Source organism: Myiozetetes cayanensis, unplaced genomic scaffold (genome assembly GCF_022539395.1).
Source record: "Myiozetetes cayanensis isolate MyiCay16 unplaced genomic scaffold, myiCay2020 scf12, whole genome shotgun sequence".
NCBI lineage: Eukaryota > Metazoa > Chordata > Aves > Passeriformes > Tyrannidae > Myiozetetes > Myiozetetes cayanensis.
The window spans coordinates 13,181,708-13,201,566 of record NW_026086826.1 but is presented as its reverse complement, the minus strand read 5'-3'; the positions used below and the strand labels follow the sequence as shown (position 1 = coordinate 13,201,566).

At 38.5% G+C, this 19,859-nt stretch overlaps 1 protein-coding gene across 7 annotated transcripts in view; it reads right to left on the bottom strand.

The window, feature by feature from the left end:
* Positions 1-19,859, bottom strand: part of LRRC7 (leucine rich repeat containing 7) — a 195,761-nt gene that overhangs the window by 40,428 nt on the left and 135,474 nt on the right. For all 7 annotated transcript variants that reach the window (XR_007627669.1, XM_050306383.1, XM_050306384.1 and 4 more), the window contains exons 3-10: positions 19,569-19,686; positions 18,655-18,733; positions 17,805-17,894; positions 16,339-16,395; positions 5,482-5,545; positions 2,576-2,650; positions 1,753-1,897; positions 742-814 (exon numbers count right to left, since the gene is read on the bottom strand). Coding sequence is in view for 6 of the 7 variants with exons in the window: in XM_050306383.1 (XP_050162340.1) it covers positions 742-814; positions 1,753-1,897; positions 2,576-2,650; positions 5,482-5,545; positions 16,339-16,395; positions 17,805-17,894; positions 18,655-18,733; positions 19,569-19,686 (701 nt within the window). In the remaining variant the exon portion in view is untranslated. The remainder of the gene's footprint in view (positions 1-741; positions 815-1,752; positions 1,898-2,575; positions 2,651-5,481; positions 5,546-16,338; positions 16,396-17,804; positions 17,895-18,654; positions 18,734-19,568; positions 19,687-19,859) is intronic.

Genomic DNA, 19,859 nt, shown 5'->3' with positions numbered 1-19,859 from the left:
TTCTGCTGGAAGGAACATGCAGTGGGAACCTATACAAAGGATCCCCTGATTCCATCCTTAGGAACACAGGCATCACCCCAAATTTGACAATAAATGGCAGATTTTGGTGGGCAAAGAGCTCCAGACCCTCAGCAGAATAAGCCAGGGATCGTGTCCTACCCAACCCCACGAGAGCCAAAGGGAACCATTAGTGCTTCTCCTAATCAATTAACGATGGGATCCTGCCCCATTCCCAGGAAATACTTGGATCCTGCCCCATTCCCATGAAATTTTCATGGCTGTTCCATTGGGACCACTGGAATATTTTAAGAAATCTCCACATGAACAAGGGTTGCAGCGTCTCCTTCCCACACCAGGCTCAGGCCGTTGCCATGGGAACAGACATATTTTCCCCCAAATATTCCCATTTTTTCTACTTTTGCTGCTCTAATCATCTAAATTGTGAGCGATTCACACAAAAAAGTAGCTTTTTTCTTGGAAAATTCAATATATTTTGCTTTTTTATCTCTCACACTAGTATAAACTCACAGAAGTAATAGTGGTACTCCAAATTTCAATGTTTTAAACTGGGTGTTAGGCAGCATTTTAAAATTATTTGATAATTTATTTATAAAATTTGAATTATTTTATAATTAAGGATATCTTTGTCTTATTTTATATTAAAAAAAAAAGAAGGGAAAAAAGCAGAAGGGAAAAACACATTTTACATAATGTTGAAAATCACAATAATCTCATACTCACTTTCCAATGGCATTGGGCAGAATTGTGAGCTGGTTGTCATCTACTTTCAGAGTTGTCAGTCTCTTCAACAGCCCTAGAGAGCAGATGGGGAAGAAATAATAGAAAAATATTTGACATTAATATTTTCTATAATCTCCCGTGTGCTAAAAATCCAAGGATTTCTAACACTGAGTAACTCAGGTCTGGATTTTAGAGAATATCTGTGTATAGGATATGTTCTTTTAATCAAAATAAAGTCCTGATTAAATGTTGACTGAACTGCAAGAGAAATATTAAGTGTATTTCTGTGGCCTTGAAAAATACTGTAAAAATAGATAATAATATAAATATTAATATTAATAAAGAATAATATCTTCATAAAAATAAAAAGCAATAAAAATGATAGTGTCTTATCTATGCAGTAAGAGTAGATTTCTAATTATCTATTAATGTATTAACAGATAATTTTCTTTATTAATGATTTTTTTCTTTATTACTTAATCAAATGCTGATTGAACTGTTTAACAGTTCAAAGGGAAGCTGAAAAGAAAATATGAGGGATCAAGACTGAAATGAAAGATCCAGATGTGCCTACAAGCACTCAGCTTCCAGAATTTCTATATATCCTAAAAAAATCTGAAGTTCTATGCATTAAAAATAGTCAAAAAAAGAAAATTAGTAGTTTGAACTATTTCCTTTTTATTTCCTTTTTACTGCTGTAACTCAGAGCAGCAATTTCCCCCCCATCACTCTCATACTTACTTTCAAATTCAGATCACTTACAGCCTTCTTCGCTTATTTTCCTTAAAATAGCAAACCAGAATAATCAATACTTTCTAGCCAGGGATTTTTATTCCTGACTTTACCAAATGGTCTTTAGGGACTCTCCCCACACAGATGCTTGTGCCTCCTTTGGGATTTAATGTCAGTTCTTGGGCCATGATTATGAAGTCTTATAATTACCAAAAAAAATACATATCAAATCAAATTTTCAGCTGGAAAAGGTTCCAAGAATCCCTGAGCTTTTCTCACCGATGGAGTCTGGCAGCTGCTGCAGCATGTTGGATGACAACAGGAGATCCTCAAGCCCTTCACATCCCGAGATGTCCAAATCCACCGTTTCTATCCTGTTTTTGGACACATCCAGGTACACGAGCTGTTTTAACTTCCCTATAGACTTAATAGCATGTGAGAAAGAGTTACTTGGGCAGACACACACCAGTTGCTAATTTAATTAGAGACAAACGAGAGTGATACAGGTTCTGTTTAATCATCTCAGCTTTTACAAGGCAGGACCAAGGTGGGCTCAGCCTCCCCTTCGGGAGCTGCACCAAACTAAACACCCCAAACTAATGAAGGTGCTCCAGATTCATTAAATATGATGCATATTTGAGTTCCTGATCATACAGTTGTATTATTTCTCCATCTGGACACGGATCCAAGGGATATTCACTCAAAATTCCCATCTGATGGAAGCCCCACCAAGGAAGTCAAGCTTTTCCATGTTGAACATTTAGACATAATCACATAACTTTTATTTCTAATTAATGTGCTTCAGATTCATTAGATCTGCTGAAAAACGGAGTTCCTGGTGATACAGTTGTATTATTTCTCCATTTGGGCACCAAAGGATATTCACTCAAAATGCTCATCTCATTTGCAGCCCCCCCCAAAGAGATGAAGATTTTCTGTGTTCAATATTTACACAGTATCAGGTAACTTTTATTTCTGGGTTATAATTAATGACTCTGTGAAGGAAGACTGTGCCCCCATGCAAGAAAATGCACATTTACTGCCAGGTAAATAAGTCACTACATAACACAATAATTCAATTACAAAGAATAGATGTCCATACCCCAGGTAGCACTTGCAAAGAATTATTGTCCATCCACAGTTCCTTTAGATTCTGAATTTGTTCAAGAACCTCAGGCTGAGGGAAAAATATATAATTAAGGACAGTTACATATAGCAGTGGCTTTTAGTTAAAAATAAATCAATATTTGGTGTAAAAAAAAAAGATTCTCTCTTCACCTTCCTTTATTTTTTATAACCCATATCAGCCTTTCAGATATTTAATGACAGGAACAGCTCACTCCATTTAATTTAACCACTGGTGCTCTTTTGCAAAACTTGTAAAATACAAGAATGCTTTGGAAAAGAACTGAATCCAAGGGGAACTTGCTGGAAGAGTTGATGTCTGCAGCTGTCACACTCAGGAGTTACAGTCATGGTGTGCCTTAAAATCGCAATATTAAATTTAATCTGTTTTACTCTTTTCAAAACTACAAGATCTTAGTGAGAGAAGCTGAAACAGGCAATTCCCAAGATCATTTCTGACTCTTTAGAGCTGGGAAAATCAGGAATTACCAGTTCCCAAATACTCCCAGCTTTCAGCCTAAGCAGTGTCTTCCTTTCCAATGAAACACTTATCACAGCAAAGCAGGACTTGCAACTTGCTTTCCCTTGTTAAGGTGTAGAGATTTTTTTAAGACCAGAAACTGGTATTAAATATTCCATTTTGTCCTGACTAAAGCAGGTTCAAGCATTTTAAAGGCCTGTGGTACAACTGCCCTGGAATTAACCCAACACAGCCAGAACAAATACCTCTGCCCAGCACACCAGACCTTAAGAGAGACCTCTAATTATCCCACGTGGTCTGAGTGTTTTGGAGTGTTGTCATTCCCATAAGAAATGTGATTTTTCACTTTTCCAGGCAGGACAAGTGCCTGATGCCTCATCAGGTAACAATAAACCTGCTCAGCAGCAGAGCTCAATCCCTTGGTTTTCCATGTTGCCACATGATGTGTTTCCATTAAAAAACTATTAGTTAACACCTTAAAGATTATTTATTTTGCCTCTGCTAATTCTATTGAAATTCTGTTGTGCTTCTATGATTAAACCCATTTCTCATTTCCAGGCTAAACTGATTAATGGTTTTTTTATACTATTTGTTCCTGTGCTGATTAATGTTTCTTTATTCCTCCTGAGTGTTCACTAACTCAGGTCATTATGGATAATCATAATTTCCCCTCTCAACTTATATTTGCTTTTAAATTCCTCTCATTAACAGACACCTTTCTCAGAGGGAACAGCCTATTCCTGTGCTGGACACAGCACAGTTTGAGGTGAAATTCCTTGAGTATGGATTATAATTTACCATTATTATGGAATTTATGGTATGCCCTGGATTATGGCACTTTATGGTTCACCAGGACCCAGATGAGATCTCACTGATGTTTGGATATTAAAAACTTATTTGTCTCTGTTAGAAATGCTTCAGTTGATGTCTTTTTGCAGAATATTTTCATTTTCAATATAGATTGCCACAACTGGAATAGAGTAGAGGAGAGTGGGAATAGGAATGGAATGGAAGGGCCTTAATAAAATCAGCTGGAATGACCATCCAGTCCTGACCAATTCAGTCTGACCAAAACTTTAATAAGGAAATCCTCCAAATGCCCCTTAATCCCTGCCAGGCTTGGGGCACTCAACCCCCTCTCCAGGAATCCTGTTACACGCTCTGACCACTCTCTTGGTAGAGAAATGCTTCCCAGGATCAAGTCTGAATTAAAGACTGACATTAATCTTCAATTAAAAATATATTACATTTTTCCCTCTTACATTTTCCTTTTCTCCCTACCTTTCCCTGTTTCCTTTCCAGCTGTCATTGCTGCTCATCATCTGCCTGGTGCCAGTTTTTGACCCTTCAAATGTCAAAAAAAGGGTCAAAACCCCCCTGAGATGTCAAACCCATGTCCCATTCCTTGGGATTTACAGCTCCCAGAGCCCCAGGACATGAGTTGCCTCTTCCTCCCTTGATTACATGAAGTCACCTGGATACAGCTGCTCTTTAGGAAGTGACAGTTTCTATTCCAGGAACCCCATGATTTGTGTCATCTTGTTTCCAGCAAAATGAATGAACAGAATTACTTCAGTTTTGAAGTTAACCCTGTGCCTGTGGCTACAGTTTGGCTGCTCAGGTTCTTCCAGGGCAAAACAGTCCCAAGATGCCAAATAAACTAATCTCTCCCACACCACCACAGCTCCAGGGAACACTTTTCTCGAAAAAAATTGAAGTTTCTATTGAAACCCAAATCAGATTTTCAGAATCCATGAAAACAGGACCTTTTTATCCTTTTGTTCACAGGTTTGATTTAAAGTAGTATGACTTTTCCTATGGCATTCCTGCCACGGTGAGATCACAGAACTACAGAGTGGTTTGTGCAGGGAGGGACCTTAATGATCATCCTGTCCCACCCCCTGCCATGGGCAGGGACACCTTCCACCACCTCAGGTTGCTCCAAGCCCTGTCCAACCTGGCCTTGGACACTTCCAGGGATGGGGCAGCCACAGCTTCTCTAAAAACTGCTAATAGCAATTTCTAATAATTGGTAACAGCTATTTCTATTGTTTGATATAAGATATCAATAAGATACAATGATAGATATTAAGAAATTAATACATAATTGATGCAATAATTTGTGTAGAGATCTTCAATTCATGCCCCAGTGAAGTTTCCCAGGAGTAACAATCTGCTCGGAGGGAGAATCCTCTGTGACCTTGACCTGAACTGCAGAAGCCTGATGGAAATGAAGCATATTCTGACATCAACATTCACCTCAGGAACCTTCTGTTCCACAAGGAAACGTGTCCCTTGCCCGTGGCCACAATCCATCAAAGCCTTTCCAGTGAAAGTTCAATGCCCCACCCACAGAGCATCCAAACCCCACAGGTTTTCTCTTCAAAAATGCTGTTTCTTACCAGTTCAGAGAATTCATTATTGCCCAGATCAAGTCTCTCCAGCTGAGTCAGTTTGTGCATTGACCTGTAAGAGATTAGGAAACACCTAAAATAAAGATTTTAACTTGCAAAAGGTCAGTCAAATCTTGTTTGGATAAAAATAAAGCTGCAATGATACTGTTCTGGTAAAAAGAATTACACCAATGTGATGCTGCTGATGAAAATTTGAATAATATTTCCATCATTGAACTAAAAAGCAACAGTTATTTCAGTGCAAAAATAAATAGAATCTTGGTAGAATTTTATATAGCTTTTCAAGGAAAATGACCCATGTTAAATTTATAACTGATTTAAATGAACTACAATATAAAAAGTGGCTTTTTGAGGCAGATGTATACATCTGTGATCAACTTCTTTATAACTAAAGAGTGGTTTGGCTCTTCATGGCCTAAGCTAGGCCCTCAACTGCTCTGAGGTTCAAATTTAATGGAGTTCAAAGAAAATAAATCAATCACTGCCTTTGTTTCCATGGACAAAACTGGGACAGGGTTTTACCACTAGAGCAGAATTTCTCTTTTAAGCCCTGGTGGACCAAAGTGGTCTAAACCTCACACTGGGTTTGGTAAAAATAGAGGATAAAAATAATTAATTAAGTCATTTAGCATTAACTGCAACAGGCAGTTCAGGGGCCTTCTAAGGTAATCAGCTCCTAATCAAAAAATTAGCATAGTCTGAATTGCTGTGCTCTAAAATATCAACCATTTCATCTCTGCAATTTGCACCAGAGGTAAAAATGATGATCAAAGATGCTGGGACTGGAAACCAGAGCCCGGTTTTAGCATTTAAATGATGGCAAAATGAGGCTGTGCTGGGGCTGCACAGGAGCTCTGCTGCATATCTATGGCAAGGAAGCTTCATTTTTAGTATGTTAAAACAGGGAAATAAACTCCACAGAAATGGAAAGGCCAGTCTGCAGGAGGAGAGGGAAGCAAGTCTTTGAAACACAACAAATATGGAATTTTTGCTGATCACTGGGTGGTTTGGAAACATCCAGAAACAGGCCCAGTTTTATTTCAGCACCCTTTCATCTTTCTGCCCCAACACCCACCCTGACACACATTAATTTGCTGCTTAATGCTGATACTTCCCCTGTTCCACACTCAGTTCACTGATGGTTTAATTTTTCTTTTTCCTCTCCCACTCTTTTCCAATGTATTTCCCAACCTGTTTGATCAATGCATAAACTAACATTGATGTGGGGGCAGATTAATTTCCATTAGTTGGGGTTCCATCAAAAGATGAAGCACTGCCAAGGTCTCCAATGGACTATTAGCTGAGATTTTCCGTCAGCTGCTGCTATTTTTAGGTCTTCCATGTAATTACTTTTATTTTTCTTAGGGAAAGCTTCATTATATTTTTTATGTGGGGTCATTTTATAAAGGTGGATAAGGAAAGGAGCAATTATGAGTAATGCTCAGTTAAATATTCATGATTTAAATGATGTAATGGAATGGAATTAATGTGCTGATAAAACTGACCAAAGATTTCCCATAAATCTTTACCGGTATCACATTTGTAGCTATTTTTCCATTCATAAGTAGCTCCACTCAGGACTCATATAGAGAAGATCTTATTTCTGGCTCTTAGGATGGAAGTCCCATTAGGTTCAGAATAAGGTGAATATTTAAATTATTTTTAAACACAATATTGGAGTGTGTTAAAAAACCACAAAGGCATGGAAAACCAGCACAGAAACTAAGTATACTTAGTGAAAAATTATCATTGCTCACAATAGTTCTAAACCATAAACTATAACTCCTATGATACAATTCAGGGGTATTAATTACAATTCTCGGTAATCACCTAAATTGCCTAATTTAACTTTCTTGCATGTTTGGTTTTGCTGCCTCATTTAGAAAATACTTATTTACACATTTTAAACACTTTAAATATTCAGGAAAATGTCTCAGTTTAGACTTTCTGGCAAAACAAAGAACTTATTTTAATGGAATCGTGGGATTCTCCTCAAAATCCTGGTCATTCCTCACTGGAAACCTTAAACTACAAATTTCTGATCACATTCAAGTTACTTCCATGTGTGAAGAAAAGTATTCAAAACCGACCAAAGGACTCCTAATAGGTAAAACTTCATGAGTCAGAGACATGATTGGATTTACACAGCAAAAAATGTCATTTATACAATGGAAGAGGCAACATCAAGCAGGAGTTTCTGCTACAGAGCTGGGACTGAGGAGGTTCTAAGGGTCACACAGATTATTTCCTTGGGCAGCAACTCACAGAATTCCTTTTCTATTCCAGTTTATGACATTATTTTCTGAAGAAATAAAAAGTAAACGAGGCAAATCCATTGCCAGTGCTGGATTAACTGCTGTGCTCACCTGAAATAATATTTTATCACATTTTTGTTGTCCACAAAAACCTTTATTCCCAAGTGGCTGGAATAGAAGAGCCTCTTAGTTGTAGTATTTTAAACCTTGCAATGTAACTTTAAATTCATCAATGAATTGGTTTGGAAATACTTTGTAAAATTAATAATTTACCTGTTGCAGAGGAGTTAAATCTTAGCTAGGGCTAAAGCATCACATGATCACAAAGAGCTGTTTATACATCATGCAACAGATCAAAAAAACTCTCAGTTTTCAGTGAATCTCAATTTATATAATTTATAGAATATAAAGCAAGTATGGTATAAAGCTAAGGACCAAGGGTATAAATTAATCTGTCATGAAGTATTGAATCTATTATCCAGCCTTCAAAATAACAGAGTGAATTTAAAAGCTGATTTTGAGGATACAAGAGCATAGACTAAAATACCCAAGAGAGAAAATATCTAAAATAATAAAATCATGAAATAGTTAAAGTTGGAAAAGACCTTTAAGATCATCAAGTCTAACCATCAAGCAGCCCCACTACCATGTTCATCACTAACCATGTCCTCAAGTGCCACATCCATCCATGTTTTGAATCCTTCCAGGGACGGGGACTCCATCAGGTTATTAAATCAATATAAAACGACTTGGGTCATTTTACAGGACTTGGTATCTGTGTCCCCACTGTCCTGAAGACTGAGAAAAAGCAGCCCAAGGTGCCCATTCTAAAAGCAGACTAAAAATAATTGATGTTTCATCAGGATATACAATATATAATTAATATTTCTAAGGAATTCCACACATGCTTTACGCTCTTATGGGCTCGTCTTGCATGGAATGAACAAACATAAAGGGAGACTGAAAATGCAGTTTTAGCCCTGTTTTCCCATTTTCTTTGCCAGAGAGCAGGAAGAAGATCTAATTTAAGGTGCTGAATAATTAACAGGGATAAGCCAAGCTGAAACAGTGTTAAGGAATATCTGATGATTAAAAGTTGACTGAAACAGCCAAGCCAAAAAAACAAGAGTTAAAGAATTCTCCTCTCAGCACAGGTTCCTTATTTCACAGTCCTTTTGATTCCTCTTTCTGCTGAAACATGGCCTGAAGGCAGTGTGAACATACATCACACCCAGGGTTATTTCTAAAGAAAAAGCCAGAGAGATAAATGGGGATGTGTTAGAAAAGACAAGGAGGAATCTGAGATGAAAAATGTCCTGACTCAGTAACTATCTGCATCTTAATTGAGGAAGTGCGATGGGAGTGGTCGGAGATGGCAAAGAGCACTTCAGAGTGACAGAGCAGAAATATCTGCACAAGGATGGCTGATTTCTTCTTCAGGAGAAGTTCAGATTACAAGATGTGGAGGATCATCAGGGACAGGTTATCCAGGAGAACTGCTCTACCACACCATCAACAAGGATTCCATGACTTCTATTGGAGACGTGGCTTGGGAAGAGAAAAAACAAACAACTGCAGGGCCACAGTGTGATCTTCTGATCAGAGACCTGTTCCAGGCAGGCAGGGGGATGATGATGAATTAGGAAATATCACAAATACGGGCAAGACTTGTTTCACAACCCAACACCAGGAAGGAACATCAACATGGAGCTTGTGAGCTTTAATGGGACGGAAATGGGACAAACATGGTAAAGGTCTAAAATATGGCAACAAAGCATAAATGCTGAAAATAACTAGTGAATATAATCTACCCATGTATTTCAATAGGAAAAGCAAAGATTACTGGTTCATAAAAGAACTCACTGAGTAGGAAAATGCAATTGTGATGAGGAACTAATGATCACTGGCATTTACTCAGACACACGTAACACTCAGTTTTTCAGAAGCAATCATCCAGCAGGGTTTGGATGTGGAAGAATAAAGGCAGTTGAGAGTCATCAAGTTTTGCATGATTGTTTTTATTTTCCTGACGACATCAATAAAAGCCTTCCAGTGTAGTAGGCAATTTTTCATGGCTCAAGGGAAAGGGCAGAACAAGGTGACCTGCTGCACCCCACGGAGCCCATCACCGGTTTAGGGCTCTCTGCTCGCTGACTTTAGGGACCTTCTGAGGGGCACCCTGCAAGAACTTCACAGCATCACAGTCACAGGATCTGCTGAGTTGGAAGGGAGTCACATGGATCATCGAGTCCAACCCTTAGTCCTGCACAGGACCAAGAGTCTCACCAGGTGCCCCAGAGGATCATCCAAACACTCCTTGAGCTCTGCCAGCCTTGGTGCTGTGACCACTGCCCTGGGGAGCCTGTTCAGTGCCCAACCACCCTGTGGGGAAGAGCCTTTTTCTAAGATCCAACCTAAACCTGCCCTGACACAACTTGAGGCCATTCCCCGGAGTCCTGTCCCTGGTCCCCACAGAGCAGAGATCAGTGCCTGCCCCTCCTCTCCCCCTCCCCAGGAAGTTGTGACTGCAATGAGGTCTCCCCTCAATCTCCCACCACAGAGGGACACAGGGCACACAGACACCAGCCGGGACAAAAAGAAGGTAAATCCATAGGTAAATCCACCCTGTTCCAAATGGCTCCCCTCAGCCACCTTCTCTCTATTGACTCCTCCTGCAGCTGGAATTGTGTGAAGGTGCTTTTACTCTGTAGATTTGGGTTTACTCAAATACAATGGAAATTATACACTTAAGGTGTTTTGAGTATAACAAGCCATTTCCTTGCACACCATAAACCAAACATTGCCGAGAAAGCAGAGCACAGAGTCTAAGCATGACCAAATCCAATCTCATTAGTAACAGGAAGAGGGAACTCTCTGTGTTTTTAGCTCCCGGTTGTTCTGGGAGGAACTCAAGGTTCTGGGATAATTAAGAACAAAATGAGTGGAAGGTGGGCTATGATGATTCTCCACGGTTATAAATGTTCTCCCCTCCCACCCCTTTGTGACACGAAGTGTTTATCTGAAATTTAGTGCCACTGATCAGATCTAGACTCTTCCGAAAAAAGAAATCATAGAATCCCAGAATCCCAGACTAGTTTGGGTTGGAAGGGACCTTAAAGTTCATCTTGTTCCACCCCCTGCCAAGGGTAGGGACACCTTCTACTACACCAGGTTGCTCTGAGGAAGATGAGCTTTAAGGTTTCTTCCAACCTAAACCAATCTGTGATTCCATGAAGAATAATTAAGGTAATCTTTCAGACACCCTTATATAAGTTGGAAAAGCACTTTTACAATAGGAAAGCAATATAACACATCTTTCAGCCTCTTCTCTATGCAGCAAATATATTTATTTTAAAAAGCCTAAAGGGAAAATTCATAGTAGTAGTCAGTTACTAGAATATTGCCAATATTTTAATAACGTCATGCCAAGGTAGTAAAGCCTCCTGGAGTAGGAGTTATTAAACTCAGCCAGAGCTGCTATTTGAAGAAAACAGGTCACCGGGAATGACACAAACATTTGTAAAGTCAAAGTGTGGCAAACAGTTTCCATTGTGATCATAAACTTGGAAGAAAGTGGAACAGCAGCTCAAAAAATAGCAGGAGAAAGTGAAGCTTTCCCCCACATTTAGATCCCCTGGACATGTTCTGAGCTGATCTAAATTCCCTGTTCCACTGACTTCAACACACTTCAGACAACCTGTGATTTTTGCAAATCTACTTCCTAAAATGGGATTTGGGGAGTGGGAAGGATGTGAGGATAGAAATGTTATGGCACTAATGTTTGTAAGTCACAAGAAAGCTTTTTACCACTCGATTTTGAGGTTAGTGGAAATAATAATCACTTTTCTCCAGCAAATTTCCCATCTGGAGGAAGGTAATGGGTTTGGATATGTTTGATCTCTGAATATCTTTTTGGAATTTCTGTATGATTCTGTTTATTTTGTCACTTTGGAGTAAAGTCTAAGCCACAAAATGGCATAAGAATTGTAACTCTATAGGTTTAAATACCTCCAATTTGCAAATTTAACCTTCCAATTCACAAATTTAACCTCTGCAAAACACCCACTATTATTTGAGATTTATTCTACCAAGGAAGAATCTGGTCTACTTCACTTTATATTGTTTTAAAACCAAATCACTATGTCCTTTTTATACAGGTTTTATGCTACTGCTTAGAAATCTTCATACATTGAGTCTCATCCACATTCTCACCACTTTTAAAAAATAATCCACATAACTAAGAGTTACAAATAATTTCAATAAATCTAGATTTATGATCATTACATCAAGAACAGGAAACTACTCCCACTTTGCCTTGTTCCCATCTTATTGCTTTGCTAAATGTTCTGTGCTAGTGGGTACCTGGCACATTAATTTGGTGCAAATCTGGTAGTGGGATAATGAAAAGTCTGGTATTCCCAGAGCAGCATTTAATTTCAGGTGTGAAAGAGTTACAGCATTGCTGGGGGATTGAACAGGGAATAAAAGAAACAACAACCCATAACTCATAAAAATTTTGATTTAACCAGTTTAGAAAATAATAAGTAAAGAAATAAAGAAATTATCCAGAGGAAAGAAAGGAACCTGTATCCTCTCCACCAGCATTTACTTTCTACATTTATATTTGTAAATTTTGGGGGACTAAAAGAAATTGAGAGAAGTGGGAAGACATGGAAAAAAGAAATGGAAGAATGTCAGAGAAAAATGTCATTTTTTTCACATTATAGTTACAGAAAAAAATAAAGGTGCACTTGGAATTCAAAGGATAGAAAAAGTCCCATTTCATGACATTTAGTAAGAGTAAATTCTTCTGGGTGAAAAATGTGGTTTCCCCCCAAGCTTTTTTTGCAATATAGAATTGTGAAGCCAAAACAGATACTTTATCTGCACAGAAATATTGTTTTCATACTTTAATTCATTATCCAGAAGGAAAAACTTAATGAAGGGGATCCTTCTTGTGTCCATCTCTCTTTCAAACAATTTTAATGGCAAACTTTAAATGAGACTGACCTTCTGTGCTTTGGAATTATTAGAAGAAAACTCATCTAATGTCCTTTCTCAAGGAAGATATTTGAGCACTGACAATAAAATATTATAGAAAATAGGAACATTTATTTTTCACAGACTTTGTGGCACTTGAACGCACAGAAATCCTGTTGTAACATAAACAGTGGCAGCAAAAGCTCAGAGATTCCTCACAACTGGAGGTGTTTGGAGAAAAAGGCAAAGTAGAAAACACTGATGTGATATTTTATTGCCTGCAACAGGTAAGACCAAATAATGATTGTCCAAGTAGAGTCTGCATTTGGACAGCAAAAATAATAAGCAGAAAGTCTCAGAAATAAAACCGTGTGGCTAAAACGGAACCTCTGTTTCCACACGGTTTTGTTACAATCAGAACCTAAAAATGTGCGATCAAGAATTAAAAACTTTGGTTTATATTTTACGTCTGAAACCAGATCAAGATAAAATGGCTAATTTTAACAAAAGGAACAAAACCCTCCACCTTTATCATCATCATCATTATTATCATAATCTTATTCATAAAGTCCTTTTCTTCCTGACTCAAACTAGGGGTAAAACAACAGCTATGAAATATTTTGGAGTGCAGGAAGATTGCACCAAGACAAAGCAAACTGAGGGGACCCAGATAACTGCAAAATCAGAATATTTCAGGAAAATGCTTGTTTAAACCAACAAGAACAGAATGACACATGCAAATGTCTGCAAAGGAATGTCAAAGTGCTGAGCCACACAAAGAACCTCACAATGTAATTATATAATTTCTGATAAAAACATTTCTGAATTATTTCAGCCCATTTACCTGATAATCAATTTACCTGATAACTTGTTCATCCAATAACCCTTTTATCCAAAAACCAGTTTTCCAACTAATCCTTTTCCCCAATAACCAGTTTATCCACTAACCATTTTACCCAAACCCCAGTTTACTCCATAATCTGATTCATGGTCAGTGTGTTCAGAGATAAACACTGACATATCTCCCCTTGACTTCAGCTTAAGTAACACACTGTTTTAAATAAAATTTATTAAATATATATATTAATATATTCCATATAATACTGCACATCCATTATTTTTCCTATCAGATTAGGACCTGTTTAACTATTCCCCATCTCTATTCCATCTGGATCTTTCCCAAATGACATCTCCCTTTTTTTCCTCCCACGTCCCAAAGGTTTCTTTGTCTCCAGTGAAAACACTCTGATAAAGAGCATTTGGCTTTATAGGGGCTCTCTCAGATCAATGACTCAGACATTTTACATCCACATCTTTTCTGCCCAGTCTGATTCCTGACTGAAGAACTCCTCATGTATCAAAAATCTCTGCTAATCTCTCAGGACATGACCTTCTAACTGTGCTATTAAATTTCACCCACTTTTTAAATGCTTTCACCTTCAAAATTACTTAATTCTGCCAATTTTAGAGGCTGTCCTTGAGATATTCAATTTTTACTCCTCACAAAGCAAATTAATTCTGACCAATAGCTGAAGACCAAGACAAATCTTGATTTTCCCTGACATCAGGTGCCAGGGACTCACACCTTTGGTAATGTCTCCATTGGACATCATTTCCTAACATGCAGAAAAAAACAGAGCTGAAATTCCTACTGTCCAAACCAGAGAGGAGCTGAGAAGCCACAACTCCAGTTGGGCACCAGTGACTCACCCAGCAAATACAGGTATTTTCTCACTATTACAGCCCCTTCAGGCTCTAAGACACTGGTGACTCACCGGCAACAAATGAGGTCCCTACAATTTTTCAATTTTCCAGATGTCTACTGAAAGAAACTCCCCAGAACCCTGCAAAGGTGTTTTCCTCTGCCCAAACAGCTCTCAGAGCCAATATCCAAGTGCTGTGATATGCTCAAAGATCTTTGAAACACTCTAGACCTGGAACAACCAACTGCACCGGGAGTTTCTGGGTTTTTCCTGAGATATGAAACACTCTTGATTGCTCTCAGGAGTTCAACAATGTCCCAAAACATTCAGTTTGGGAGTGGCAGGTCTGCTGACACCTCCTGATGTGAAGAGTAATGAATATTTATGACAGAGTCTGTTCTCAGAAAATACAAAATTCAAGCAAATTAAGCCTGGAACCAGGCCAGGCTTAAACACAACAGTTGGATAAATTAAAAACTTCTGTCGGAAAAGTTCTTAGAACTTTCTTTTTCCAACTAAGATGTAAATTTAGCTCCTAGATTTTGTTGAATAATTAGGAATTTAGTTCAAATTACTGTAACCATTGACAAAACCACAGACCCTCGTCATGCCAACAGGGACAACAATGCTCGTTAGGAGGGAACAGCTCTGAGCTTTGGGTATGGAGTGTTCAGGAATGTTTGTCCACAAAAATTGGGAAAACTGGTAATTTTAGTCTGGGGTTGGGTTAATTCTGGACTAGGTTGGGTTTTAGGAGCAGAAAACCAGAGTGCACTTCTCCAAGGACAGGCTCTGCTACCAGCAGAGTGAGAGTCATCAAGCAAATAACTTGGTCAGAATCTCCCAAATGCTCTGGAGATTTCAAGAGGGAAAAAATTAATTCTAATTCTGTTGCACAAATTAAAGCTTTACTAAAATACTATCAATTATTTGCAATATTGCCCAGAGGTTTCCAAGCATTTCTAACTGTTCAGAAGATCCTGGAAACTGGCATCAGGATAATCTTTGGTCAAACCACATAGAGGGGAAATAAATTACTGTTTTTATAGAAGAGTATTGGGAAGATCTAGAGGCTGAACATATAAATATTTTCAGTGGGTTAAAACCGCACACCCAAAAGTATTTTAAGCAGAGAAAGTGGTGCTGGTAGAAAATAGGAACATCCAGAAGTGCATTGGAGTTCCAAACTGAGGCATTAAACTCCTTTCTAACAAGCCCCAATCCGTGGATATTTTTCCATTGGTGAGGATCCCTCTTCCAGAAAACAATTACATAATTCTAGTCTGGATAGAAAAGCAAATTCCCTGTTTTATGCAGTGCAGCATGGGAGGGGTAGAGATTTATTGTTCAGTTCTTTACCATTTCCTTTTCAAAACCATTGAAATCCTGGTCAAATTCCAGCAACAAATTATAGAAACTTCCTTTTTTTTTTTTTTGTAAACAGCACCAAAAAACACCAGCAAATTGATACTTCCTCCGTATTCTGCTGATACAGACTTTTTAATTGTTCTGAAAAGCACCAAAAACATTTAAATTCTGTTCAAACCAGTGTTCCATTAGGTTACACAGACGGTGTTTTCAACAGATTAATTCTTGGTGAGGAAAACAAACTGTCACATCACCACTGACCAGGGTCCTCTCATCTGCTACTTTTCAATTTTGGTTACTTATCTTAAAGTGTCACATTGTAGATTTTGGCCACTCAGTTAATGTACCAGGATTCGTCTTCCACCATGTCACAGAAACACAGATCTTTCCTTTTGCTAAAACCCTTAAGTAAAATTTCTTTAAATCATGCAAAAAAATTACACTCTTAACAGAAATTACACCACTGCATCCCTGTAAATACAAATATTTTGCACTTTCGGCAATTCCACGTGAATAAATGTAAATATTCCATCACTTACTTTGGTAGAGTTTTCAAGTGGTTTTCTCTTAACTCCAAAATTCGCAATTTGACAAGTCTAGAAATAGCAATGAAAATAATGAGTTCATTCAGTGAATTAGCTCAGGTATCCACAAGAATCATTTAAAATTACTTATTTCTAAGGGTCTGTTTCATGCCCTACAGTCCAATGTCCAGTTCTTCTCAGGTACCAAATGTGTTCAGAACCAAATGATTTCCTGTAAGGGCAGACACACTCAGACAGGACATGTGTGTCCTCAGCAGAACCCTTCTGAAAAGCTTTGACAGAATTCACCTAATACACAATGGAGTTTGGAAGGGATGTTGTGTGTAGGTTCTAATTCACACCAACACTCAGCACGTGTCCTACTTCTGCTAAAATTACTGTAAATTAAAAGGAGACCTGCGAGGGGTAGTAGAATTTACAGAAAATTTCAAAGGAAGTTGTGAACTGAAGAGCAATTGCTTTTTATCCTTCAGCAAATCTGGAAATACTTGAGAGAAATGAAATTTTACTCCATTTACTTTGCTCAAGTCATTAATAAAATAGTTTAGAATTACTGTGAAAAGCTGATATATTCCAGCCAGGCTCAGCTCTGGGTCAGGGCCAAGCAGCACTTGATTTCCCCAGGCCTGAGCAGACCAATGTCACTGCCAACACAACCGGCTCACCTCAGGATTAGTTTTAGAGTGCTGGGTTGGTGTTCCCACTTGAACCATGAAACATACAGGATGGACCAGTATAAAACTGGTATTAGGTGAATTCTGTAACAATGCTAAATATTTTTTCTGTTCATATTTTGTCTTCTGAGGTCTTTGCACAGGTGGACAGTCCAGGGGCAGAAAGGTCAACCATCACCTTCATCAAGTGGAATAAACTCCCCATTTCTGCCAGAGTTGAGCAGGATAGGGATCCACCAGGTCCTCCTGCACCCTTTTATGGCAAATTGGGTCAACTTTGAATTCCACCACCTCTGCTTTGTCCTTATTTAACATTTTTTGGCTCTGTTTCTGCTGCATTTATTTTTACCCTCATTCTCCAGCCCTTCTGCTCCACCGTCTTTTGAATCTTCTCTCTTGTTCTGGTTTCACATGTTGTCTTTTAGTCCTTTCTTTCTTCCTTTCTGACTCACAACCTTTATCTCTCAGCCCATTTTTCAATGGCAGAGCCCACACTGCTGTTTTCTGCCCTTGCCACAGCTGAGCCACACATTTGATGAAGGACAGGTACCTTCAAGTTCTATTTCTTCTCACTTTTTCCCTCAACTGCCAAACTGCAGCACTTCATCACCAAATTACTGCTGACACAACATTTCCTCTACAACAATCATTCAACAAATTCTGCTGAAAAGCCAAAATCTCTGGTTTTTGTTTAGTTTTTCAAGAGAAGGCAGATTTAAACCAGTTCCTTAGAGCCTAAGCCGGGTTCAAATGCACCATCACTGTGCTTTGATGACTCATCCTTACCTTCCAAAGTTAGCTGGAAGAAACTCCAAAAAGGCATCATTTAGATAGAGCTGGGTCAGATTTAGAAGTTGTGTGAAGCCATCTGGCAGCCTAAAAAACAGTGAAACCCTTAATGCTCACCTCAGCGTTGCCATGGAAATAAAACAATGTATATTTAGAAGGAGAAAGGTGACTTTCCCTCTCACCTTCATTTTCTATCCAAATTCTCCAGAAGAACTTACTCATTACAGACGTTTTTGCTCATTCTCATCTTCTCTACATTGCAATAACCACATGAAATAGCCTTTTCCTCCTTCCTAGGTGAGGGTTTAAGCCAAAATGTCTTTTTCTTTCTCTTTCTTTTTCTTTCTTTCTTTGTTTGTTTGTTTCTTTTTCTTTACCTTTCTTTCTCTCTCCCTTTCTCTTTCTTCTTGTGTCTCTGTCTCTCTCCCCCTCTTTTTCTCTCATTCTTTCTCTCTCTCTTTCTCTCTGTTTAAAAAAACTGAAGTAGTAAAAATTCATCCTTTCACCTCCTTCACTCCATTTTATAAATCCTGCTTTACAACCCAGATTTTTTTACTGCAACTTTTTGGAAGGAAAAAGTGTTGCCAAAGCCCCAACCAAGAGGTTTTCAGTGGCCAAACACACGAAACCTCAGCCCCTGTGCTTTGCCAACCCTTTCTCTGCTAAGTGGAAAGACCCCACATTCATTAACAGAGGACTCGGATCTTAAAACAGATTCATCCCCTCTGCATTTGAAACAACTAGAAAGAAATTTAGATTGATCCTGCAAATAACCTTGACACAATTCATTTAACTTTGAGCTCATTTTCTGCACCTACAGAATGCAAACCCAGCTGCTGATACTCACTTGGACACGGGGTTCACACTGGCTTCGATAATTGTTAAACATTTACAACACTTGATATTTTCTGGAAAATCTTGAATTCCTAAAAAACCAAGGAAATAATTATTATTTACACAAAAACCTGTTTATTTGTTTTGTTCATAAGTGAGTTCATTTGGTATTTTCAGATCAGACTTCAGCTCCAACAGGAAGGATACACATATTCAGTATTACAGTCTAAAAGTACTTAAGCCCTAAATAAACACATCAGAACAGATCCTATGCCTTGTACTACAACTATTATGCTAATGCTTGATTTATATAATCTTCTAGAGCCAAATAGTGACATCATCTGTACTGATATTTGTGCCTTTCACTTCTTCCCAAACTGCTTCTCTTTGTCTCTTTGGAGAACACACAGAAGCCTGAGAGTCTCAAGGCCTCCACTGATAAGAAATTTCCCAACATTTCCAGGACTGCCAAAGCCTCATTTTTAAAACAAAGACACTTGAGTTCAGGTTTGCAAAGGTTTTTAGGTACCTAAATGTGTAAATGCATAACTGGGGATGCACATCACCAAACTGATCTATATAAGTCCTTGGAATTGTTTACCCACAGCCTCACCTGCTTAAATCCTTCACACAAGAGCCCCATGAGTTCTAAGCCACTTTGGGAAGTGGAACAGTTCATAAGTGCACCGAAAAGTGGCCTCACACTCCTCTTTCCAATTTTTTTGGGCACAAGTCATGTGATTCTAAGCCAAAGTCTAATTTTTAAAAGAAAAATAAACAATGTAGATCTTTATGGAACCTTCTCCCAAGTGCCAGGCAGGAAACCATAATCTAGACCCAGACCACAAGGTTCTTAACCATTAGGAATTAAAACTTCATTATTGCTCATATTCACCACACTTCCTTAAGATACTTTGGGTCTCTCACCATTTTTACTGATGTCAAGCTCTCTGAGGTTCACGAGGCTGGCGATGGTGGTGGGGAGGCTGGACAGGTCGTTGTCAGGGATGCTCAGCTTCCGTAAAGCCTGACAGTTGAACAGTTGCTGCAACAACAACAACAAAAAGACAATTTACAGAGTGTCATGGGAAAAAAAAAAAAACAGTTTGGGATCATTATTTATATACAGAATGGTCCTGGGCAGGACTAGGAGTTTGACTCAATGATCTTTGTGGGTCACTTCCAACTCTGATTCTGTGAAATACCACAAAACTCCAC